The 25,967-nt window shown below is 42.4% G+C and overlaps 1 protein-coding gene across 2 annotated transcripts in view; it reads right to left on the bottom strand.

The window, feature by feature from the left end:
• The window catches only part of BTBD11 (BTB domain containing 11), a 269,640-nt gene that overhangs the window by 11,781 nt on the left and 231,892 nt on the right, over positions 1–25,967 (bottom strand). For both annotated transcript variants that reach the window (XM_038403493.2, XM_038403518.2), the window contains exons 12-16: positions 13,048–13,153; positions 12,139–12,241; positions 7,119–7,200; positions 5,790–5,858; positions 2,692–2,805 (exon numbers count right to left, since the gene is read on the bottom strand). In XM_038403493.2, the coding sequence (XP_038259421.1) occupies positions 2,692–2,805; positions 5,790–5,858; positions 7,119–7,200; positions 12,139–12,241; positions 13,048–13,153 (474 nt within the window). The remainder of the gene's footprint in view (positions 1–2,691; positions 2,806–5,789; positions 5,859–7,118; positions 7,201–12,138; positions 12,242–13,047; positions 13,154–25,967) is intronic.

Genomic DNA, 25,967 nt, shown 5'->3' with positions numbered 1-25,967 from the left:
CTGCCAAGCATGATACACCTGACCGGCACCACCATCCAAAGTAACTGCTTAAAGACATGTACTCTAGGCCTGGGGTGAAATACCTCCAGTTGGAAAATGGCTGCATGTGAAGTATGTTGTTTTTGGGACCACTGCATTCCTTTACACTCAATGTATCCCATCTTGCTTGCGAGTAAGCAAGCGCTAAGTGATTCACTAGAGCACAGGAAGTAGCAGTTGCCTCATACGAAGTAGTGAGCAAATGGCCTGATCCTGAGTTTATGCAAGTAGTAGCTCTGAGCACTCCAGTCAAGGACTAGGCCCTGAGCGTGTTCTGCAAAGCACACAGAAAAGTGCTCCATGGATCCACCAGCCTGGGCAAACTCCTGGTGTGTTTGAGCTCTGAGAACAAATGGAAAGCTTTGGACTTGCTAGTGGAGGGAGCTGCCGGGAGGCCTACGCAACGCAGAACTGTAGATGGCTTTTCCTATCTTCAGCCTCGGGATCTTTACTCTGTTTGCAGAGTCTAGAAAGTAGAGTCCATAGTACAGGCCCACCACTAAATTAACATAATCTGTGGATGACACAAATGTTGACTACAAAAAATGGGACAGTTCAGGGCAGGTTAGGAGCTTTCTAAAGGAGAGCATTATTTTAGATTTGGAAGGTCAGATGCTTAGCTGGTGTAAAATGAAGTAGCTTCATTGAAGTCAGGGAGTTGTGTTAATTTACACCATCTGAAGATCTGGATCAGAGACTGGATTAATTTTCTTTGGTGGATTTACTGTTCTCTTAAGATTTCACTCCATTCTTCTTTACTCCTCCTTCCATTCTCTTTACTCACTATTTCAATATACAGTACATTGCAGTGAGGAAATAATATATTTCTCTTTTCTTTCTTATTATTAATCTGATCCCCAGCCAGCATGTTGGGGAAGTGCTGAGTATTATTATGTGTACTCTCAAAACTCCTATTGACCTCACTGAAAGTTTGGGGTATGCACGGAAAGCATGACTGGTACCTTGCAGAAACTAATCAACCAGTGTCACCAATGCAATTTGCCAAATCACATGGCTTTCTCTGGAGAGAGCACACAGTAAAGAGTAAACCTGGAGTAAAAATGAAAACTTGAAAGCTAAGCTAATCAAATGACCATTTCTTCCTAAGGTCCTTTCCATTCCTGTGATTGTAAAGTCCTCAGCAACCATCTAAATGAACTGAATATTCAGAATATAACACTATCCCATGCCACAGAGTTAACTAATGCACCTGTGATCTGGGGACACTCTATGCCAGCAGAAGACAAGAAATGGAGGCTGCTTGTAAAACCTGCATTCTGAGCAGGGTGAGAAGAACTGAATATTGAAACGTGAACAATTTAACAATTTACAGACCATCAAGTTTGAAGTGAAGGGTCTTAGTCTCATAAGTCTGCCATATAGACACACCTTCCACTGGCAGAATTCAGTGACAACTCCATGCATTAAGCACTTGCTGGATCTGGGCCACAGAAGTGAACTAGGGCCCAGATTCAGCATGTGCCTAATATTGCCTTCAATGGGGTTACTCACGTGCTTAAGTGAACTGCTGAATTGGGGCCTACAGAGACAAAAAATCCAGTGTAGTTTATCTCACTTTTCAAAGAAAAGGCCTAAGAGCTGAAATCAAAATTGAAATGATTCTTTTTATCTAGAATTAAAAACCCATGCTAAATCCAGAAGTTGTCTCACAAGCTGGGAAATAAATCAGGTGCCTTTCAAGGTGGAGGATTATTCTGTTCCTTCATTTGTTTCTATCACAAAAGACAGGCCTCTAGATACACTTCATATATAACTCGTTTTCAGGAATGAAATGTTTTCCTGTTTCAAAAGTTGATGGCATACCTATGGACACCAAATGCATAGCATTATATATAGGGAATACATGACTGTGAGAAATAAAGATTTGCTCAGCAGGAGTTGGAATGGCCTGTGGATCACCTCAAATGAGTGCTGATCAAATCCCTAGGTCACACCACACCATTAGATCTTTTGTACATGCCACATGTTACAGAAAAATAATTTTAGGAATGCTTGTAACATATTTTTATTGGGACTATTTTTGTATCCCTCCACCTGCCAAGCCTTAGTTAATGTGAGTTCCACTATACAATTCTCCAAAAGAGAGGAAAAAATAAAACTAAAAAATGTAAAACACCTAAAGTAGTTTTTCTAAGTCTAAAAATGTCATGCTTTAATATCCTGTAATTCAGGACCACTGGGAGGATTATGGAATACTGGATTCAACTGGGAAGCTGGGCATTTTTCCTCTCCAATGGTATAAAAGTCTCATTACTATCCCTGCAGGGTTGTAAGACATTAGACTTTGACAATATGTCATTTTTAGATACAGAAAAGCTGTCAGCTACTAAGGCCGAGTACCACTCATCCTGAGCCTCCAGTGAGGGTAATGTTAATGGGAATATCCCCATTTGCAAGAGGAAGGAAGGCAAGTTTACTTTTTTTAAAAAGGCAACTGTTTGAAATGGCTTAGGGATGTGGAATGTTACAATAAATCCCAGAGAGATGGCCTATAGGGACAGATGATGAGGTCATAGATATGTGACAAATTGCACAAGCATGTGATACATTTATCACTGCCTATCACCTGGCGATGAACTTCACACAGTCGGGGTAGACAGACATGCATGCACACACGTACAATTGTTTTACCTTGGCATGGTTATAAATATCCACACAGTTTTCTGTGTTTATACTTTTTGCACAGATGATCTCACAGTGTCGTTGCAAAGCTTCAAGCTGGAAAAATTTAGCAGCAGAGAGAAGCTAAACAGCAGATAAAAAAAGTGTTAGGACAGTATTACACAGTATCATTTCCTTGCTATTTTATTAATTTATACACAAACTTATAATTAATTAAGTTTAATTTAATTTAATTATCAGTCATTAAACTGCCATAATAAGAAGGTTCTTTTGCTGATTTTACCCTTTTCAGTGTTACAAAGGGAAGCAACATAACAGCTTAAACTATGATGAGCAGCTGTTAGTAAGTGATGAGTGGAAAACAGAACATTCAGATCCAGATGCTGCCATTTTGGGGGTGGGGGGACAGAAGTGTACAAGTTTCCCTGATCTCTGGGCAATATCGAAGAAGCAGCATAACCATCAGAACCTACAGCCCTTCCACAAATGTGACTGAAGAATCTGCCCAGCTACACGTTAGAAACAAACAGCCAGAGTTCAACCCGGTTTTTTGCAATAGCACAAACAGAAGTTATGGGCTTGATGCAGGAATTACAGGGTGAAAACCTATGGCATACGTTTTGCAGATGATCAGATTAGACAATTGCAATAGTCCCTTCTGGCCTTAAAATCTATGAAACCAGGTGGGTTCAAACCTCTTATCTCAGCTGGTGGAAAAAGGTAGTGCAGGCAGAGCTCTACCCAATCCCTTTTCTGGAAGGTAAGCAGGGGTTCTTCAGCGCTACGCAGTTTGCTCCTATCAATACACATATATCAGGTTGAGCTGGGAGCTCTATCTTTAGGCATTTATATAACACTTATCACTGGGAATACCTGACAAAGTGCTGCTCAGTGGAACCCAACAGTGCCCTCACACTGCAAGCCAGGGCTGTTAGGAAAAAACTGTTAGAAAGTTGTTCTGGCCCTGTCCATCCACTCACCTCCAGCTCCCCTAAATAATCCCCTAAATAAATTCAAAATCTGGAAAATCTGCAGCGCTGATGTGACAGCAGCCAGATGGCCCCAATTATGAATTGCAGCAAAGATTTCAGTATTTCCTGTGCTTCTTGTTACCACATTTATAATAAAGCAAGTTACTAAACATAACTTTAGAAAACTAGGGCCGTATCCAGGCTCCAGCTGCCACCGTGGCTCAAGGAGTCAGACCTGTAGTCTACAAAGGCTCTTAAACCACGGGAAACAAAGGGAATCCTGAGGGATTAGGAGCCTTCTCTTAGGCAGCTGCTTAGTCTTTACAAGGCTGCTCAACCCCCTGTTTTGTCCAACACAGCTGCCATATTTGACAGTAAAGCCCATGGGAAAGCCCTCAGAGGGGGCCATGTGCCGGGCTTGGACACCCATATAAGGCCAAATAGGCCGTTCTCTTTCCCCATCCAGTCAACTGTTGGGGAGGTCTATATATATACAGTCTCGATTCAGAAAGAGGTATGGGTTGTTACCTAGCTGATTATGTGTATAGATCTATATCTATAAAGCTGTTGTCCTATCTAGTTTGAGAATACTTTTTGTAGGAAGGGTTAGGGTTTATCGGCCTCTTCGCAAAGTTGTGGGAATGAATTTGAAAAATAACAGCTGGTTTTAGTAAGAGAAAGGAAGTTAACTCAACTGAGCTTAGTTAAAACTGTGCCACTGAACTGGAGAGGATTAATTCCAGTTTTGTCTACTTATACAAATACTCCCCCCTCCAAAACTTCCTCAGCAGGATTATTGTAAGCATTACCATACCAACCAAAATAGACTCTCATTGGCCAATCATACCCAATTGCTGCCAGTTTCTGGTAGCACTATCTCTGTCAAAACACCTTGCTTGCGTGTCTCACACTGCACAATAACATAGTGGCAGATTCTATATAACCCCTCTACCCCTCTGATACTATATAGTCTGTGCACTATGATTTTTACCAGCTGTATAAATATCAGTGATTTTAATATTTAGTGTCCTATATTAGTTTTACCTGATATAACCTGAAAGCTGTGGATATGAAAGCTTCCAGCTCAGACTGGTGAGGAAGTTGCCCAAACATGCCTTAGCTTGTGTTTTATTGAGAGCCACTTGGTTGAACAATGGCTGATAATAACAATGCACAGAATTTTGGAAGGAGATCACTTAAAATCCATACAGGTTATGCACATTTGGCTGGAGAGAGGTTGAGTCAGATTCAATATTTTTTGTGGGGGAGGGCAGGTGGAGGGGGAAGATGACAAAGTGTAACTGGACTCCTTGGACAGGAGGATAAGCTTTTGGAATAAAAAAATATTCCCCCTTCCTTCCACCTCAGGAGGCAGTTTAAGGTCCCAATTCAGCAACACAGTTAAGCATCTGGCTACTTGAAGCTGAACTTTGACTTCAATGGAACTACTCACATGCTTAAAGTTAGGCATATGCTTTCATATCTTCCTGAATGAGGAACTACACATGAGATTATTCTACTTTTCTGGGCATCTGACTCCTAGCTAACAACTCCAGAGACACAGCTTGGAAAGGGGAATAGACTGATTTAGCGGCAAGAAACATGCTATTAAGACTAAGAGAATGAGGTTGTTGTACCATGCTGAGGAAAAGATTTCCATATTTTGTAACAGAAGCTTTTTTGCTCTACTAGAAGAGCTTCTCAGAGTGTCTGTCCAGACATTTTAGTTCAAATTATCTTTTGCTTTGGGGTTTTTCTCTCTCTTTTCTGTCCTATGTCTAATAAAACCTACTTTTATTTACGTTAAATAAATTGGGGATTGGGGGTGGAGACTGCAAGCTTGGTATTCACAATGGTGGCACCTCAGTGAGGATCAACTCTGAACTCAGGGAAGCAGGAAGAAGTGGTGGAGAGACAGTCTGAGACTGGAGGAAGAAATGAAAGCAGGTTTTGATTCCTTTCCTCAAAAAGTGCAGACAGATGCCATGGTAGACATGGGGAAAACTAAACGATCCGGTGAAGAGTTATTTGCTGTTTGCCAACACATGATGGAGACCATTTCCATGTGCAGCTATGTGAACACTGGAGAGATCACTTATTGTAACTCCCATCAGAATGGAGTAAAATACTTCTTACTTCCATTATTTCATTATTCTTAATCAGGAGTGATTCTGCACCGCCATAGTAAAGATACCGCATAACCAGCTGAAACAAAACAAAGAGACTGTTTGCTTATGGAAAGCAATCCCAGACAACACATGTTCACTATATATGTCTGCCTTTCACTGTCCTGCCTCCCTTTGCTTCAGCCGTCATTGTCATTCGTGTAACATGATGAGGCTCACAGAACCATATCATTCCCGCTTGAGTAAAACACACGCAAGTGAAGAGGTTACTCTGAAAAATAAGCCACTTTGGAAAAGCCACTCACGAGCACCATTTTTAACTTTGCACCATGGGAATGGTGTGGTGGGGGAAGGTGTGTTAGGCTACCAAACAATGTGCAGGGCTACGGATTTGTCAGTCAAACTGGTCAAAAACCTGCAGGTGTCATACATGGATATCTTCTCGGTCTCTGCACAGTTCTAGGCATCTCTTCACAGGTAGCAAGGCTTCTCTCCCAATCCCTATTAGCCACAGTGCTGTGACTCTCCAAAGAGGTTCAGGTAGCTCATAGGACAAGCTGATCCCGGCTCATTCATTTTCTGATACCGTTTTTACACCACTTATTCAGGAGAACATGCCACATATAGTGGCTGTTCCCTGATTTCTTCCCTTTCTGGGAAACCACACCCCCTCCTTCACATACTTCTGTAGGCAAGTATGGTTGGTGAGAAGGTTTGTGTTTGCATTGTAACATGGGCCAAATAATATTTCTCCTCAGGAAACTTAGATTAAGTTTAAATGTTATTGCAGGCAGCTGTAAGTGACACTGAAAAATATCTGCAGCTCTAACAGTCAGTAAATGGAACTGTCATTGCTCTGGTTAAAATAAACTTTTCTTAGGCATGCAAGGTCTTGAATACACTGCATCTAGCCTAATATGTGAGACAGGTACTAGTTTGGCTCCACATTTTCACAGAAGGTATTACAAAATTTGAGTAAACAAATATTGCTAGGAAAAGAAAGGCCTCTACATCCTCCCATCCTTGTGTGTGCAAATGCAGGAATATCAAACATGAGAAAAAAGAACTCAAAAGTCTATGCAAATGTTCCACTGAAATGCACTGCTCTGTCTGTGAAATACACACAGTTAAATCTAGTCACTCACATGTTATTTGACTGCAATCAGCACGATAATGCAGGTTACTATATAAAGGGAGTTGAGGCCTTTGCTTATGAAACCACTACTCTAAGGTGTGATATGACTCATTTACTAAACGTAATTGCATTAATTTGTACAGGGTACATACAACTGTTGATGACACACATTCCATTCAGATAGTATGTGGGCACAGACTTTACCTGAAATATGGGGTACTTCACATAGCTGATCTCAATACAAGTATTCTCAGCTGAGGGTTTGCTAGATAGCAGTGCTTTAAACCTAAATAAAAATGAGCAAGATTGAAACACCACACTACAATTACCTTTCTGCTGAAATATAGCAAAGTGGAAGGGAGGCGACCATCAATTACTGTGAAAATAGGACATTAGAACGCAGAGAAGCTTACCGGGATTTATATCCTGAAATATATGATGGTTTATATATTGCAGGGGGTTTGTCTACACCATAACTGGGAGCATGAATGCAGCACGGCATACCCGTGCTAGCTTTAATCTAGTTAGCACAACTCTCAAAATAGCAGTGAAGACATAGCAGCATGGACCCCCATGCAGGCTACCAAAGCGAGCTCATACCAGCTTGTGGGCAGGCTTGTACAGCCCATGCTGCTCCACCGTCATTGCTATTTTTAGCCAAGCTAGCTAGATGAAAGTGAGCCTGGGTATGCCTGCTTGAGCTGCAATCACTTCTTCGATTGCAGCGTAGACGCTCCCTTAGAGGCATGTCATTAAATTCAAAGTGAAATTAGGAAACCTCATTGATTAGGTCATTTCATTCTGAGTTTCTGGAAAATGTATAAGACAGTTACCTTTTCCATAACTGATGTTCTTCGAGATGTGTTGCTCATGTCTATTCCACAATAGGTGTGCGTGCTCGCCAAGTGCACCGGTGCCGGAAGTTTTTCCCCTAGCAGTACCCGTAAGGGGGGAGCCTCCCCCCTGCGACCCCTGGAATGGCACCAGCCTGGCGCGGTATAAGGGGAGCTGCGCGCTCCCCCCACTCTCAGTTCCTTCTTGCTGTCAGTGAAGGTGCGTCGGAATTGCTCTGCTTCAGCTTTGCTGTAGCTCGTCCCCAGAACTGTTCGTTTATTCAGTGTTAGTATCTGTAGTTAGTTAGCTGTTTAGTTAGTTTAGTTAGTCAGTGAGCCCGGGCCGGGGCATGCCCCACGCCCCAGGGTTTAAGTTGTGTGGCTCTACAGCTAACTAACGAACAGTTCTGGGAACTAGCTACAGCAAAGCTGAAGCAGAGCAGTTCCGATGCACCTTCACTGGCGGCAAGAAGGAACTGAGGGTGGGGGGAGCACGCAGTTCCCCTTATACCGCGCCAGGCAGGCACCACTCCAGGGGTCACGGGGGGTGCTCCCCCCATGGGTACTGCTAGGGGAAAAATGTCCGGTACCGGTGCATGTGGCAAGCACACACACCTATTGTGGAATACACATGAGCAATCACTCAAAGAAGAACTAATTTTGTGAAAAAACCTACCTAAGAAATATAAATGCTGTACCCACTTGGAACTTATTACAGGATCAGGGACTGACTGTTTCTTTGAATGCAGATAGGGCCATTTTTGAGTAAAACCTGCAACTTTTAAAAATTCAAAATTTCTTTTTGGATTGATATCAGCTTGCATTTTAAATATTTGCAGCTTTTTTCCCCTCTCGCATCTCCATTGTGCTGGCTTGCAAGATGGCCAGTGCAAAATGTTGAAGATTCTACATAAGGAAGTTTAATACTTTAATGCAGATTTAAAACAATAGTTTGGGGATGGGGAGAGAAAGAATTGGATATATTGCTGTTCTCAGAATGTTAAAATTCTCATTTCAACCATAGATTTGGACATAAAAGCAGAGTAGAATTCATTTAAGTTAATTGTAATTGTATGTGATATTTATACAGATATGTAGATATTTACCTATAAATCTAGGATTTTAGCTTTTAAAAATGTTTAAATTACTAGACTGGAATTGACAACCTTAGACACTGAAGACCTCTTTTCGGCCCTGATTCGAGAAAACATTTCAACTCAAGACAGCACATAAGCATTGGCCTGGGAGGGTGACAGACTTAAGCAAAGGTCTAAATGCTTTCCTGAATCAGGGCTTGAATGCACACCTTCATGCACAGGACAGCTAAGCAAGGACAGCAAATGTGCAGTCTTCCCAATGTGTCATACCTTTGCTTTCGAAGGACTGCCTTTTCAACGCACCTCTGCTAAGTCTGGCAGCTTGTGCTGGTGCTTTTTGTTATCAAGGACATAGCTCCACTTGAAACTAGTCTGAGACCGCCACTCAGTTCACAAGCAGCCAACAGATAGTAAATGCTTTCATTCACAACCAGCACTGGCTGTATTCAAACCAGTACCTCTTGTTTGCTATGTTTTTGGCCTTTGAGGCATCTCACAATATTCAGGATAGCCTTTTAACTCTTGACATTTTATTTCGTGACTCAAGCATTCTTTTATGTGCCTATCTTCCTTCTCAGTGCTAATCCATGGCAGACAATGCAATTTTTTTATTGATTGCCATATTAGGGCTGGTACAGCTTGTATGTGTGTGTGTGTAAATGTAGTATTTTAATTAGGCATTGACAGCCAAATAATTATCTCCTACCACATAAAACAAAAGAAAGCTGAGTATCAAGAAATGGCAGTCTACAAAATTTTGTCTGAGAAGGGTGATATACACAGATACCCTCTCAATTATATTTTCTTTGTAAATCTAGCTCCAGGTAAGGGTACCAGGTTCCTTACACTTGTTTATAGGTATCTACATTTAAAGGTGTGTTTTCTAGATAGCAGGAAATAATTTCCTAGGTTAATAATTCAGTATTTTTGGGGGCAGGGTGAGGAGTGCCTTGCCCCAGCTCCTTCCTGCTCTCCAAGGGATATTTGTGTGTTTGGACTTCAAGTGCCACTATTTTTCTCTCAAGAGTTAGAAAGTATGATAGACAAGAAAGAGATTTTCCCACTCTCTGAAGCTGTAACCCAAATCTTCCACCCAATGAATGGTTAAGACAATGGGCTGGATTCATCATAGATAGTAGCGATGTAATCCTGCCTCACTGAAGCCGATGGAGTTTTACTATTGTCTTCAACAGGACCAGAATTTCATCCCCAACATTTTCCAAAAGTTAACCCATAGAACCTCCTTCCGTTTTCTCAAAAGAGACCTTCTCCCACTTAGCTCTTCCTTATTCTCCCAATTTCCATGCAAGAACCCCAATCCTCTGCAAGTGGGTGCTGAGTCTTCTGATAGCCACATGACTTAACTCCCTGCTAGACAGCCTTTCAGCATAGAACTGCTACAGGCTCCACGTCAGTTTTTCTCATGTGTTAAGTAAGGGGAGGGATCTGGCAAGAAGAAGGGGAGATTTCCAGAAGAGGTGCACATATGATGGGAATGGCTCCACCCAGAAATTTCAACCTGGAACTTCCTCCCCTGCCCAGAGATCCTCCCTCCATCCACAGGTTGCCCCAACCCTTAAAAAAATGGATATTCCCGAAAGTTTAAAACATGTGTGTTTGTCGATGTATTTTGAATGTGTCCACCACCATACCATCTACTGTAGGTGCCTCTGGAATGCCCAGCATCCTAAGGGTTAATGAACAAATGGCATTCCTAGTTGTTACATCCTTAACATAGATCAACAGTAATCAGTTCTTGGGGTAATTACAGAATTTCCATGTTCACAGAAAAGTGATACTTCATTAAGACAGCAGTATTGAAAGGTGCCATTATACACATCACACTGCAAACGCTTGTTTTCTCTATCTGCAGACATTCCATAATTGTCATGAGAACTAGTCTTTATTTACTTGCTTATTTTACTTTCTAGGCAACTAATTTTTCAGGAAGTATTTCACATTTGTCATTCATGGAGAGATCCCTGCTCTGCAGTTCTCACTCAGGCAAAGCTCCCATTGATTTCAGTGGGAACTCTGACTACACAGTGGCTGCAAGATTGGGCAGTTGTGCTATTTGGGTGATCTTGCTGGCTACTTCTCTTCTCGCTTTCATTCTTAAGAGTTGGTGGGGGTTTTTTGGTTAATTTCTCTTATTTCCTGACTTACTCACTTGTTCACCAAGCAGCTCATGTTGATGAGATTCCTTTCAATGTAAGGCAAGTGGGTCTGGGTCTTGACTATCTAAGAAACAACCTTCCCTTCATATTCACCATCCCGAAAAAGTGAGGTGCTTCTGTGGACAATCTCAAGATTTGAACACAGGTGAAAGTAGGCAGGGCATTGCCAGAAACATTGACTCTGGAATTCCCTGTTCATAGTAGTTTACTAGACCTTCTGGTTATGTTGCAAGCCCAGCTTATCCATTAAGACAAAAATATCTGCTGGAGTGTGGCCTAGTTGCATCAATTTAACTAAAATAGGTTTAAAACCCAGTTTAGTTAAACTGGTGCAAACTGCTGTATGGATACATTTATATCTGTTTAAAACTGGCTATATTGATTAGATTGCAACTGTTTATTTACAAACTTTGCCTGTTAAATGGAAATAAGCCATTCAAACCAAAATAAAAGTGTCTACACATAAAATTTGCACTGGGTTAGCTAATACATATCTTTAGTTAAACTGATGCAAGTTTGTGTATAGACTAGGCCTGTGACTCAGAGACGAAGGAAACCCTGCTTGAAGCTGGTTTAGAGCTGTTGTTCCAGGTTCCAGTCTTTGGAGTAGGGGATTGACAATGAATGCTGCCACTGGAAGTTGCCTGGTATGTTTCTGTACATTTAATTCCATTTTAAAAAATGTAAACTCTCCCAACGGGTTGTGTAATGGACACTTCTATAAATAAAATGCATACAGGAAACGTGCAAAGGAGGGTTTGGCCATTCAATGTATATGAAAACGGAGCATAAAAGGAGTGTGAATCTTTCATTACTAGGACCCTGATCCTGCAATGAGCTTCATGCAAGTGAATTCCTGTGTTCATATGGAGCCCCATTGACTTCTGCACAGGTGCAAGGGTTTGCAAGCATGGAGTGCATTACAAGATTGGGGCGTAGAGCTCGTCATTTGTTAAATGTCCTACAAACCAATCAGAACCATGCTGTCAAGAAAATACTCTCTAAACAAACCCAAAGACTGAAGCCCATTACCTGAATCATTAGTGCCAACAAATCTCAACAGCAGAAAAGATCAAATTATTTGCATTTATTAAAAAAAATACACCTGTACATTTACCTTGGGGATGCAGTAAATAGTAACACTCGATGTGCATAAAATGGTCTTCCTTCCACCAGAAATGTAACATCTGACATCTCTTTATTGTTAAGAAAATGGGGATCTGGAATCACAAAAGGAAAAGAAAAACTTTAGTTAGGAACAGGTGAAATGTACAGAAAGCATTTTCCTATTTTTGTGAGAAAAGACAATGGCTTAAGGGAACATGTTTTTAAATGAGAAAAACCTGTGAAGCTGGTTTGAATAGTCCGAGGTGGAAGATATGTTGATATTCTAACAGAATCTGTACAAAGTTAATTCAAAAACTCCGAAAGTCATTTTTATCTCATATAAGATAACAGCCATCCATCACATGCAGTTCTTTCTAGACTTGGGTGAACTCTGAACTGCTCCCTAGTCCTGTTCTCCCTCTGCACCTAGTGACATCTGTACCTAAGCAGACACAAGAGGCCCTGAGTCTCATGTACATTAAGGCCCTTTCACACCACTCTGGCTGTGTGGCCTGAGTGTAAAGGAATCAGACCCGAAAGTAACTTGCAAAACTACAGGTCCAATCCTGGGCATCCAAAGACACCTATAGATTTCAATGGAAATTTTAGGCGAGTAAGAAATGCAGGATTGGGCCCCTAGACCAGTTTTTCCAATTCTGCATTTTGTAGTTTGGTGTGCTCTCTCTTCTGGCCACAACAACTGCCTAGTATATAAAAGAATGCAGTGGCTCCAGAGCATTCAAACTGAAATCACATTTCTGCTGCCAGAGTTCTTGCAGCAATGCTTAGAAACCCAAAGACTTACTTTATTTCAATTATGTTCATTAACGTTTGCCCTCTTTCCTTTTTTTTTTACTCTCTCCAAATCCTAGGACAGCACTCTGTGAACACTGTGATCTGCACCTCACCTGTGACTTACCTAAACGAGAGGTCTGCTTTCGTTTGATTTCAACAAGCTTTGGAATAGGATAAGGTCCATAGCAATGAGTGAAAATGACAGACAGTTGCTGACTTATCACTTCATTCTAAACAAAATAAATAAATACAAATATAAGCTTGTGGGTTAACAGCTACAAGCTCAAATCATTCCCGAGAGTTCCCTGAATAGTGCGCAATTCTAAGGTGACCAAATTGTGGTCACCAAAAGCTCTATCAAAAATTTTGATTTACAATTATCAATTCTTCTTATCCAAACCCCCATCATCCAGTTTTTTGTTGTTGCTCCCTCCCAATATGCATCACTGAAATGAAAAACTCCTCTACCAGAAGCCTTGTTATCCAGATAAATTCCGTATCAACTGCTCCCTTCAGATAAGCAGAGTTCTACTGAAATATGGATTTAATTTCATTATTAAAATTCCTTTTTACTGTAAAATGACTAAGCTGGCTTTTTAAAATGGTTTATTTTCTTTTTTTAGGAGAACAAATGTTACTAAATAAACATATCTGCAATGTGCGAATGCTCCTGGAAACAGACCCTGCTTTGTATGTTGATAGCTGTTTTATATCTTGTAATATAATTTCTTAATTTAATTCTAGTTATGTCTCTGATGTAATTTTGTATCCTTTTCACTGGTATTTACCCTATTGGTGTTATTCTATCTTCTGTAAACAAGGAAGGATTGTCTAACGATGCAGCCACTAATCTGAGTCTTGCAGCTGGGTTCAGTTCTTGGCTCTGCCACAAGTTTCCTGTGTGATCTTGGGCAAGTAATTTACAGGTAAATTTTCAAAAATGTCTAAGTGCCTTAAGAGTTTAAGTCCCATTTTCAAAGGTTTTTAGATGCTTAAAGATGCAAATAGGCGCCTAGTGGGATTTTCAAAAGTGCCTAGGTGACTAACACCTACCGGTTTCAGTGGGAACTAAGTGCTTTGGAAAATCCCACTAGGCATCTATAGGCACCTAAATACTTTAAAGATCTGGTCCTTTGGCCTTTAGGAGCCTAAACGTCACTGAAAGTCAATGGAACTTTGGCTCCTAAGTGCCTAAATCATTTTTGAAAATGGGACTATATGCTTCTGAAAAAGGGGGCAGCTTCACTGAAGTTAATGGACTACTAGGTCAATTAACATAAACAGAGATTATGGCCCTTAATCCCTCTGGGCCTCCGTTCCTTCCTGTAAAATGGGGATAATTGTACTTCCTTGCTTCACAGGGGTGTTGCAAGAATAAACACATTAAAGATTGTGAGGAGTTCAGATACTACAGTGAAGGAGGCCACAGAAACAGCCAGGTAGATATAAAATAAACATAACATTAAAAATGTGAGTTGTTTAAATTCTATATTTAAAATATCTACACAGTGCATAGAACAGAAAGTGAATCTTTAATTCCTAGGCACATTTTATTAAGTTCTGGAAATAGTCACTCATTCCTTAACTTACATACAATATTAGATGAGGTGGCAAAGATATTGGAACAACTGTTCTAAAGTATCGATTAGTATAAGAAAAATACATAGGGGCAAATTGTGCCCTCAGATGTGCGAACGTACCTCTCCATGACTTCGAAGGAAACTGCGCACAAGCACCCAAGGACAGAATGTGTCTCCTGTTTCTTCAGACTTAATGCTAAGAGAAACACTCAGAACTAGATTGCAGTGGTACCAAGCAACTCAGATTGTCAAAAAGGGTGAAATGTGTTTTTCACTGAAAACCTGAGCAGGGAGTCTGGGAATACATACAGGTCAAGAGGAAAAACACCTGCTGTTTTGCTTAAAGAAATTGGTGACAAGGACGTCATTATACACTAGCAGTATTTAGTATTTTTCATACAGACCTTAGCAAAGCACTTTACAAAGAGTGTGAATCAGACGCGTAAGAGAAAAGGAAGGTTTAAGGCCAGATTTAAAGAGGAAAGCGACTGGGTGCCCTGCCTATGCTACTGGTACAACCATGGTTTTGTAACTGGTTCATGACACGCGTCTGACCCAATTACAACACAAAAGGCTGAGCTGCATCCACAGAGCAGGTTTTGTTTGTTTGTTTTTTGCAGCACCCCCTTGTGTCAACCAAGATTAAGTATCCACATTTACCTTGCTGTCAAAGGTTGTTTGTATCAGTGCCACATGGGGAAATCTGGGCAGCTATCCCCATGTCCCTCACCAGGGGACAGAATGTTTGGAGGGCATGCAAAGCAGGGCACCAGCAGCATGTGGAGCATTGCACTCTGGGAGGTCCTACCACACAGAGAACTGAAAAGGAGGAGAGCTGGCCAACCTGGTTACACAGGCATTTAGGAGGTCCCATTTATACTGCAAAACATGGTGTGATAAATTGGTTACAGGAAGACTGTAACCACCTTAGGACACTGACCCGGGCAAAGCACTGTCAGCTGCCACAAGTTATTAACAGAGTATTAACCATATTGTACTGCATACACAAACCACATCATGATGCTGTCATGTCTCTGACTATAAACTCGGGTAAAAGCTGTAGTGTAGACAGGGCCTAAGTTACACTACCTGGCTGTGCAATAGATTTACACATTGTGTACCAATTAAGAAAAGTGGAGCAGGGCGGGCGGCGAAAAGGGATAGGGATCAGAGATAGGAGCAAAAGAGTTCTGACATGTGCAGTTGTGTAGGCCAGGCTGGTGTGACTAAGAACAGCTTGTGGGTGATACAGGTCACACAGGTAAGTCACACAGCTTCTCAAATAAATGACATGGGATGTATATATGAAAACAAATCACACAGGTGCTTATGTGCCTGATTTTGGAGTTTCTGATCTTTCCTGGGAACGCAGATTTATAGGAAAGAAATCTTGCAATTGGAAATGCCATCTCATTCTGGCGGATGAAGACCTGGCCTCAGTTATTCCTGCCTTCGCCACCTCTCGGCTGGACTGCAGCAATGTGATACACCTGGGCATGAAGCAGTCAGCACTTAGGAAACTCCAACCAGTTCAGAATGCTGCAGAGCACCTCCTCAGCAATGCAGGCTACCGTGAGCACATCAAACCTGGCTTCTGCTCTCTATACTAGCCTCCCATAGAATACTGAATTACGTTCAAGGTCTTGGTCCTTAACGTCAAAGCTCTCCATGTCTTCCTGGGCCCAAGGTCTCTAAAAGATTGTCTAAAGCTCTGGGATAAAGACCATGATTGGCAACTTCATTTCTTTGGCACAATGGAGTTTGCAACAATAAGAGTAAAGCTTGTCTGTGCAGGAGACACAGATTTCTCCGGGGGTGTTCTGAGACTGTGGAATGAACTCCCCAAGGAAATAAGGACCTCTGCAAACCTCACTGCTTTCTACGCCAAGTGCCAGGTGCATTTTTTTGACCTTGCCTTCTTTACATAAACACAGAGTAACAGGTGTGTATATATATAAACCCATACGCTACGAAAACAAGACACTCCATTGCACCCGTTTCTCCCTCTGGGAGAGGTTGAGAGAACAAACAACACATAACAGATGCACAGTCACATGGCTTAATGCATTGCTGGAAGGCATTCAGATACTACACTGATGAACACACCATAAAATTCTATATAGAGAGTAGAATATAAGAGAAAGCAAAAACCAAACGAATCATTCTATTTTACACAGTGCGGAACTTCATATCTGTAGTATTGTCAGTAGTTTTCATTTTGGGGGCAGTCCAGACATATTGTTGGTGTTGACGAAGTCAGTAGTTCACAAAATCAACAGACACAGTTGAAAGGCCAAAAAATTGCTAAGCTGAAAAGACGACAGGAGGGTAACTCACTGCTAGTTCAGATTGGTTCCCAAACAATAAGTTTTCACCAAGGACGTGGAGGGGAAAGGAGAAAGTCATTATAACAGGGTAGCTCAGACTCCTACACACATGCTGGCCTTTGAGGGATGTGGATACTGGATATGATCTCTGAAGCCTGCAGATTTTAACAATAAACCAGGCAGGAAAAAGCAGCAGAGAGGATAGATAAAAGGGAACCGTTGTCAGAGATGGAAATCTATGATCCTGGGCTGCTGAGTAATAAATAGCTTTCACAGAGGAACTTAAGGCCAAATTCTGCTCTTGGCTGTGTGTGGGGAGCTCCCATTGGGAGCCAAGCACAAGCAACGAAGAATGGAGCTTGGCCCATTAAAATTTCCATACTGGAAGATAGAAACAATCCAGTAAGTCCAACATTCCTTCAGACAGTCTCCTTAACTAGATAGTGCAGCGTCTGCCACGGTTACTAAGCCCACCCTGTGAAACACCTGCACAGTGTGGGAGGCAATTCTTTCAGCTTATCCCCTTCACTCCATCACTTGATAAGAAAGTAAAGGCTGCAGGAGCTTCTTTTGTCTAGGATGACATTGAAATTGAAGGATCAAACAATTTGTCTTTTTTTCTGCAGTCTGATGTTGGAAAGATTTTGCTGCCAGCATGTGTGATGCTGAGAACTGGACTGAGGCCAAACTCCTTTCATACATGGGTATTCAGTTGCTGGCGAGGAGAGTTGGATGTGTTTCTATATGGTATGAGAGGGAATACAGTTTCACATTGGATATAATGAGGATATTACCCAACCGAGAGGTAATTTACACAAAGGCAAGAGGGAACAACAGCTCAGTCACTTCATGGAGGTGGTATTTCTGATAGGGAAGCAGTAAGAAATTTTGCTTTGTTAGGACAGAGGCAGTTTTCTGCCTTAACAGCGTTCTTCAGAAGAGATCGAGAGCAATTTGCAATATTTTGTGAATACGTTGCATTGAATTGGCTGGAGGGAAGAATGAGTTTCTCTGTCTAGGCAAAGCTGAAGCCTTTCAAGCTCCCTGAGCAGAGACACTTTGCTCACTGTTCTGGAGCAGAAGAGGGAAGATAGAACCAGCCAGTGGGTTGTATGTGTGGACGGTCTTTCAAAACCCCCTTTGCTGAAGGTCTGTGGCAGTGCTCAGCATAGGCTACTCCAAACAATTTGCTCCTTAGAGTTCCCTGCCTCAACCCATCTCATTTTATATCCTGATCGTGCAAGGTGCTGAACACCCTTGGACATACTGAACACTCGTCACTCACATTTACTTTTGAGAGCTATGGAGGGCACTCAGCCCTTCTTAGGATCACAAACCCAAGAAAGAATCATAATAGGGGGAAAAATGGTTTATTGTGTCCAGTTAGGTTAAAATTCAATTCTTCTCTTTCTTTCTGACTTCTAAGACACTTGTCCATGCCCTTATCTTCTCCTACAGCTTCTTCCAGTCCCATGTTGCTTTTCTCCACTCTGTCCAAAACGCAGTTGCTAAGATGGTCGATTAGACCATATCACTCTTATAACTCCCGCCACTGGCTTTGTAACAAATTATGCTTCTTGGCCTTTCCTTTGAAGCCCTGCACATCTCTGCCCCAGACTATGTTTTGGATATGGTTTCTAATCACGTCCCTTTTCCCCAAGCCCCATCTGTGCCAGCCTCCCCATCACGTTGGTTCCTTCTCCTGCTATTGTTTCCTGCTAGGCCTTCAAATCCCTCCCAAAGACTCACTTTGACACCAGGCCCCCAAACACTAACTTACAGTAGACACATAATCTTCTAAACAGAAAAGTAATGTTCTAAGGTAACAATTATTCAGGGTCTCTCAGTCTCTGCCTTTTAGCAGAGCCATGGCACAGCTCAGGGGAATATGGATGTATGCAAAGGTGCCTTTAAGCCACTTTTGCTTTCCTGAATCCTGGGACTGCTGGGAGCCTGGCTACACTTGGCAAAACATACAGCAGCCTGAAGGCTGCTCTACACTATGCTGTTTGCCCATAGCTCCATTGGATAATTCCAGCAATCGGAGCTCACCAGGGTGAACCAATCTATTGAGAAACCAGTCCATGGCAGGCAGAGGTGTCCCTGAATGATTACTCTACCCAACACCCCTCACCACCATAAAGGGACATATGGAGTTAAGTGGTGCAGAGGCTGTTGTGTGGCCCCCCCATGTCTGAATGACCATCCCCACTTTAGTAAGAGATTTTCTGTGTCATATTTCTCTGAACCTTTTCATTCTTTCCTAGGTATTTCTGGTCAGGTTCTGCAGTAGAATTCACTTTTATTAGCTGCATCAAACCTAGTTAAATGTCACTTCAGAGGGCTGCTCCTAGATGATTAAATAGCATACACATAATTACTATTAGTCAACAACTGTAATGTAGGGAAGCCCTAGAGATTGGATGTACAGTTAGAGGCAATGAACTGCATAACAAAACAGGTTTTGTTAGCACCAAATGCAGGCCCTTGCATGGCAAAATGGAATTAATTGCAGGTGATGCTCGGAGAACTGCCAAGATTCTGTTTCAAAAGGTTCTTTATATCACAGCCATGCATTGTGTACAGACACCTCAGCTCCAGAAGCTCAGTCTAATCCCTGGGTGATAAACCAGAAGAGGGCAGACATATCATAGAAACAGTGCATCCAGTCTCTGACAACACAGGTGTCACATACACAGCATTCTTCGTAAAACTATGAAACTTCTGCTCCAATATCCTTTGGGTGCAGTACAGGTAAGCATGTGAATAGAAGACAGTAAAATCAAATCCGGGTTAGTATGAATATGAATCTATGCTACAAAAACATAATGACACTGAGTTAATAATCTGTTATTAACATGCCACTCTGTACCTGATGTCCACGTCTCACATGGAGAATACAAGATGTACATGTGTGGAGGACTTGGGTCCTGGTTATTCTGAACTGTTTAGACACAGAAGTACTGAAAATGATGATAGGCAACACTACAGACCACTGCAAGTACCAGAATATGGTGAAACCTGTTTTAAGAGACCATTCAAGGGCCAGAAAAAAGATCCATCGCCTACTTATCTGAAGTTCAGACAAAACTGCACTAGTCATCTTGGGGATTCTTTAAAATGGTCACTGTGGATGGCCATGGATCACTTAGAGGTCATCCTTAGAGCAGGTTACACTGTTTTTTTCTTCTTGTTGAACAATACTTACTTTTACAATACAAAAAATAAAATGAAAATTGTGTTCTCCTCCAGTCCCTACCTCCTTCCAGAAAGAGGTTGTCATTCTGTATGTGATTGATCCTAGAATACAATAGCATGCATCCGGGCACTGCTAAGAGATGAAGGGCCCTTGGGTGGGTGCACAGGGACACTGGGGATGAAAAGAGTATTCCTTCCCCATGGCATTATTTAGGACCAACCCCAAGCTGGAGTCCTTGCACTATCCCTAGCACAAAGACAGCTTCGGGCTAGTGCCCCCATTGGAGCTAACCTCTACAAAGAAGAGAAAGAGGGGCAGTGAGAAGATGGGGACCATGGGCTTAGAGCTGGTTAGAAAATGTTGGCTTTTTTTCTCCCCTCCCATAGAAAACTTCCATTTTTCAGTGGAAATTTGAAAACCAAAATATTTTGACTTGGAACTCCTGCTGTGGTGCCTCATGGTCCCATTCTCCTCTACAGGGTGGGCTCCCCTGGTTGGACTACAACTCCCATGATGCACCACGATCTCCTCTCTTGGACATGGGAGGTAGTGCATCATGGGAGTCTGTGACCATAAGGAATGTACCTCCAACTATGGAGCCCAACCCATAGAGGAGAATGGGCACAGGAAGCAATCAAACTACAACTCCTACAAGGCACAGTGGCAGTATTTCCAAATCAAAATATTATGGTTATCAGTCAAAATACATCCATTTTCAAGAGCTTGATTTTTTGATAGAAATTCAAAATATTCTGTGGAAGGCAGAAACTTTTTGTGAAAAATTTTGTTTTTGTGAAAAACCCAACTTTCCATTGAAAAACTGTTGTCAATGGGAAAATTTCAACCAGCGCTAGATGAGCCTTTCCTTCCTTCCTACCCAGCAGAGTACTACAGCCTTCTAAGGCATGGCCCCTAGGAGCTCAGGGAGATACATTGCCTCCTGGATCTTGCCCTATAGCACTGAGGCTAACTCATTTTCACAAGCTGTGTTCTTTGGTTAGTCAATTTCAGTCCCTCACACTCCTACAGAAATTTTCAAAAGGAGACTCTCATTATACTCTATTCAATGCAACATACATCCAGCTTCCTCATTCTCCAACCCAACATCTTGGATTGTCCAGGGCCTACTGGGGAACCTGAAGATTTCCAGAAGCTGTGTCTGGCCCTTCACTTTAACTGAAATGGGAAGGGGAGAGAGGAGTGGAAGAGATCAACAGCACCTGCTGAATTGGCTAGAACGTTGGAATGTTCTGAGAGACCTCCCACAGAAATTTGTTTTAAAATAAATGAAACCTGGCAGCACAGTAATAGGACACACATCTCCTCCTCTTCCTCTTTTTGTTAAGTTTCAATTTATAATTATTCTCCTACTTGATGTCAGATATTTCAGGCCTTTCCTATTGCTCCTGTTGCTTCCAGACACATGAAAATTTTTTCCCAATAGTTAATGCTTCTTGCCAGAGGCTCATAAGTGCTGTTATTTCAGAAGGGATTATAGAAATTATAGAAATGTAAAGCTGGAAGGGACCTCCAAAATTCAAGTCCAGCTCCCTGTGCTGAGGCAGGACTAACCAAATCTAGACTATCTTTGGGCAAAAGTTTTAAAAGCACATAATTGAATGAAGAGCCTAAATCCCATTGACTGTCAGTGAGATGTAAGCTCCTGAGTCACTATTGAAAATGGTACTTAAGACACCTGTCAATGTTCCTTCCCCACTCTGAACTCTAGGGTACAGATGTGGGGACCTGCTTACTTTTACCAGCTTAGGTTAAAACTTCCCCAAGGTGCAAACTATTTTACCTTTTGCCCTTGGACTTTCACCACCACCACCACCACACGTCTAACCGGGTTTTTTTATTAGGAAAGAGACATTTGGAAATGTCTTTCCCCCCAAAATCCTCACCAAAACCTTGCACCTCCCCCTTCCTGGGGAAGCTTTGGTAAAAATCCTCACCAATTTGCATAGATGACCACAGACCCAAACCCTTGGATCTTAAGAACAATGAAAAAGCATTCAGTTTCTTAAAAGAAGAATTTTAATAGAAGAAAAAGTAAAAAGAATCACCTCTGTAAAATCAGGATGGTAAATACCTTACAGGGTAATTAGATTCAAAACATAGAGAATCCCTCTAGGCAAAACCGTAAGTTACAAAAAGACACAAAAACAGGAATATCCATTCCATTCAGCACAGCTTATTTTCTCAGCCATTTAAAGAAATCATAATCTAACGCATATCTAGCTAGATTACTTACTAAATTCTAAGACTCCATTCCTGTTCTGTCCCTGGCAAAAGCATCACACAGACAGACCTAGTCCCTTTGTTTCTCCCCCCCTCCAGCTTTGAAAGTATCTTGTCTCCTCATTGGTCATTTTGGTCAGGTGCCAGCGAGGTTATCCTAGCTTCTTAACCCTTTACAGGTGAAAGGGTTTTTCCTCTGGCCAGGAGGGATTTTAAAGGTGTTTACCCTTACCTTTATAGTTATGACAGCACCTAAATCACTTAGACATTTTTGAAAATGTTGTCCTTCATCTCCCATTTCTGTTTGTTGCCTGTTTTCTCTTTTCTCCTCCGCTCCATCTTTGATCTCAATTTCTATTCTTTTTTTAGTTTCCACACCCACACCTCTCTTTGTCAATTTTCTATTTTATCCACTGTCCTTGACATCTCCCTCCTCCCTTACCTTGTAACTATGATTCCTAGAAATCCATTTATGTACTTAAGATAAAGCTGATTATTGTTCAAAAATTGATTATTACCTACTGTGTACAGAGAAGAGCTGGTCAAATATTTTTCAATTTTTCAAAAAAAAAATTCATTGCAAATTTGTACAAACTTTTTTTTTTTTGTGCTGTTTTTTGACTAGTTTAGAAAGTTGTGGACATTTTTTGGAAATCTGAAATTTTGAGGAAACAGTTTTGTAAAACGAATCTGCATTTCTTAGCCAACTCTACTACAAAGCCTGGTCAATAACCCACTTAATGGACTATGTCCTGGATAGACCTAGAATATCACCAGTAGAAACAACAGGGAAGTTACAGAATGCTACTGGGGGTGAAGGCCTACCCAGAAGGTGTCAAATAGTTTTTGTCTGGTCAATGCACCACCAGGAAACTGGACATATGGAGAGTTCCTCTAGTGTCAGGCATTCAGTAAAGCATCTCTATTCATGACAGTTATTAAAAACAGGCAATGAGGTGTAAACACGTGCTTAGGTGCTGTTTGAATCTGGGCTTCATATAGGATCCAATAGAGTGGCATATACCAGCCCCATGCCCACACTATGGAAGAGGCTCGGTGTAGGGGGGCAGTGAGAAGGTTGCAAGGGCCAATATTTTGAATTTTTTAAGATTCATATCTGAAAATTATCCCAAGACAACAGGATATTAACATCCATGAACAAAGTACGCACTAGATGATGTCAGTTCTTTCTTTGGTACCGCTGACAACATCTCTTGCTGTACTGCATGGAACTCTGGTGATTTTAATTTGTATCTTAGTTCAGAGCAAGCAGCACATTTGAGATCTGAGACCAAAACATCCTAAAAAGTTTGGGGATGTTTAGATCTGAGGTTTTAGTTCAGGCTCATCTTTAGTTTAGGCTTTAGGCTGTAGCTTTCTTCTCCGCTCATTAGCAGTAGCCATATGTGGTGGGGCGGCTGCCCCACCCCTATGAGAGATAGGGCTAGAGTAGGCCAGAGCAGCTGCACAGAAGGGCAGCCAATCAGGAAAAGGTCTTCTGGGAGCCAGTCAGGGCCAGTATTACAGACAGCCACTCAGGGCTAGGCTAGGCCCTATATAAAGGCTGCCCAGGAAGGGAGCAGGCAGTCTGTCCTGAACCTTCATGGGGGAAGGTCTGTCTTCTGAGCTGGGGACAGGCACCTTGGACAGAGCAGTGCTGGGCAGGCTTGGGGAGAGCATAGAAGGGCTCTGGCCCAATACCTGCCAGACTGCGGGCCCTGAGAGAAAGGGCCTAGAGGGTGCAAAGGGCCAGAGGGGAAGTGGCTCAGACACAGTTAGACAAGGGGAGAGAAGGAGGGCAGGGATGCTGCCGCTAGAGGGTCCCTGGGTTGGGACCCAGAGTAGTGGATGGGCCTGGGTCCCCCCTTCCTCCTTGTATAGCACCTGGCCATGGAATGGTGGCCATGACAGACTGCAACCGGCCCTTGAACAGAGGGGCTAGACTCGAGCGGTTGTGGTTGGCCACTGTGGCAGGAGTGAACTGGAAAAATGGCTGTTAACCACCCCCCGCCCCGGAAGGGGGTGAGTGTGGACTCAGGGACACTGCTGGAGGGCAGTGTCCTGAAGAGGACGCTGCAAGCTGGGAGCAACGTGGGTTGAGACGCCAAACGAGGGCAAGAGATGGACGGGACACCACCAGCAGAGGGCGCTCTGCATGAACTGAGCTAATTCCCGGACTGAACAGCAGGAGGTGCTGCAGTGGGGAGTCCCAACCTCGTCACACCATATTACAGTCAAACTCTGCTGGAACATCTCAGAGTTCTCTTTTGTAAACAAGAAACAAAGAAAAGTCTTTTCACGGAGGCATTTTTAGCACAGACTGGAGGAATGCATATATTCTATAACAGGGCTGAATAATAATCTAAAGCCAGCTTTGTGTTACGTAAACTCCAATTTTTATTGGACACTAGAGATTTCAATGAGAAGTTTTGTGAATTTTCTTTCGGTCTTGAACAGCACACCACAGATGTCGACATACAGTAATTCAGTGGCATCTCTTTCTCTTTTCTTCTACTTCTGCAATAACAAGATATCCAATATCTTGAGAGGGGTCAAAACTCTGTTTTATGCTCCATATAGCTTCTAAAGCAGGGATTGGCAACCTTTGGCCCGCTAGGGTAAGCCCCCTGGAGGGCTGGGCCAGTTTGTTTACCTGCTGTATCCACAGGTTCGGCTGATTGCATTCCCACTGGCCACAGTTCGCCGCTCCAGGCCGATGGGGGCTGCGGGAAGCAGCGGCCAGCACATCCCTCGGTACGCACTGCTTCCCACAGTCCCCATTGGTCTGGAGCGGTGAACTGTGGCCAGTGGGAGCCGTGATCAGCTGAACCTGCAGACGCGGCAGGTAAACAAACCAGCCCAGGCCGACAGGGGGCTTACTCTGGCAGGCCATGTGCCAAAGGTTGCCTATCCCTGTTTTAAAACTTATCTCAGGGCTGATAGCTCCTTACTGTCTCCTATTTTTGTCTGTAAACTACTCTAGTGTGTTGGTCATGAGTTTGCGTGGTTAAGAGCCTCATTTGTCCCAGAAACGGCAATATTTTTCCTCATCAAAAGGACCAAATCCTCTGGCAGACCACTACTTTACTGATAGGTTTAGTGTCGCAAGTTTTGCTGGTTATAGTGGCTCTCTTACAAATTGTCCTTTAAACCGGGGTTGTTCTCTCTGAGTTCTCCTCATCCTTTTCAGTGATACTACCTTCTCTAGTACATCTTATTCCTGGCGTGGTGAAGGGTTCATGCTGACTACCAGCATTCCCCCTCAGGGTTGGACACATAAATGATCTGTGCATTCTGATATTTCTGTCTCAGAAGCATGGAAATATCACTGGATTATGCATTTTCTAAAAGGGGGAGATACTTAGAACCATAAAGAGAAATTAGGAGATCAACTACCATTGAAATTCAATGGGAGCTGGGTGCCTAACTTCCATTTGTGCCTTGGAAATCTTCCCCTAATTGTCTCAGTACATTTGCTAAAAATGTACTAACTGTTCTTCCCATGATTTCACTTTCTGAGAGGTAATCTTATCCAGGACTTCAGCTCATCCACACACACCCATCTTGCCTGATTTACTAGATCTTGTTTCCATTCTTTGTTCCAAAGCTGGCGTTTCCAAAAATATGTGTTTCTTTCTGTGTTCAGCAGCAGCATTTCAGCATTTAAAGGGGAGCAGAGAATGCCAACTGCAGCCAG

The sequence above is a fragment of the Dermochelys coriacea genome, chromosome 1 (genome assembly GCF_009764565.3).
Source record: "Dermochelys coriacea isolate rDerCor1 chromosome 1, rDerCor1.pri.v4, whole genome shotgun sequence".
NCBI classification, from domain to species: domain Eukaryota; kingdom Metazoa; phylum Chordata; order Testudines; family Dermochelyidae; genus Dermochelys; species Dermochelys coriacea.
The sequence above is the reverse complement of the archived record's forward strand: the minus strand, read 5'-3'. Positions and strand labels throughout refer to the sequence as shown.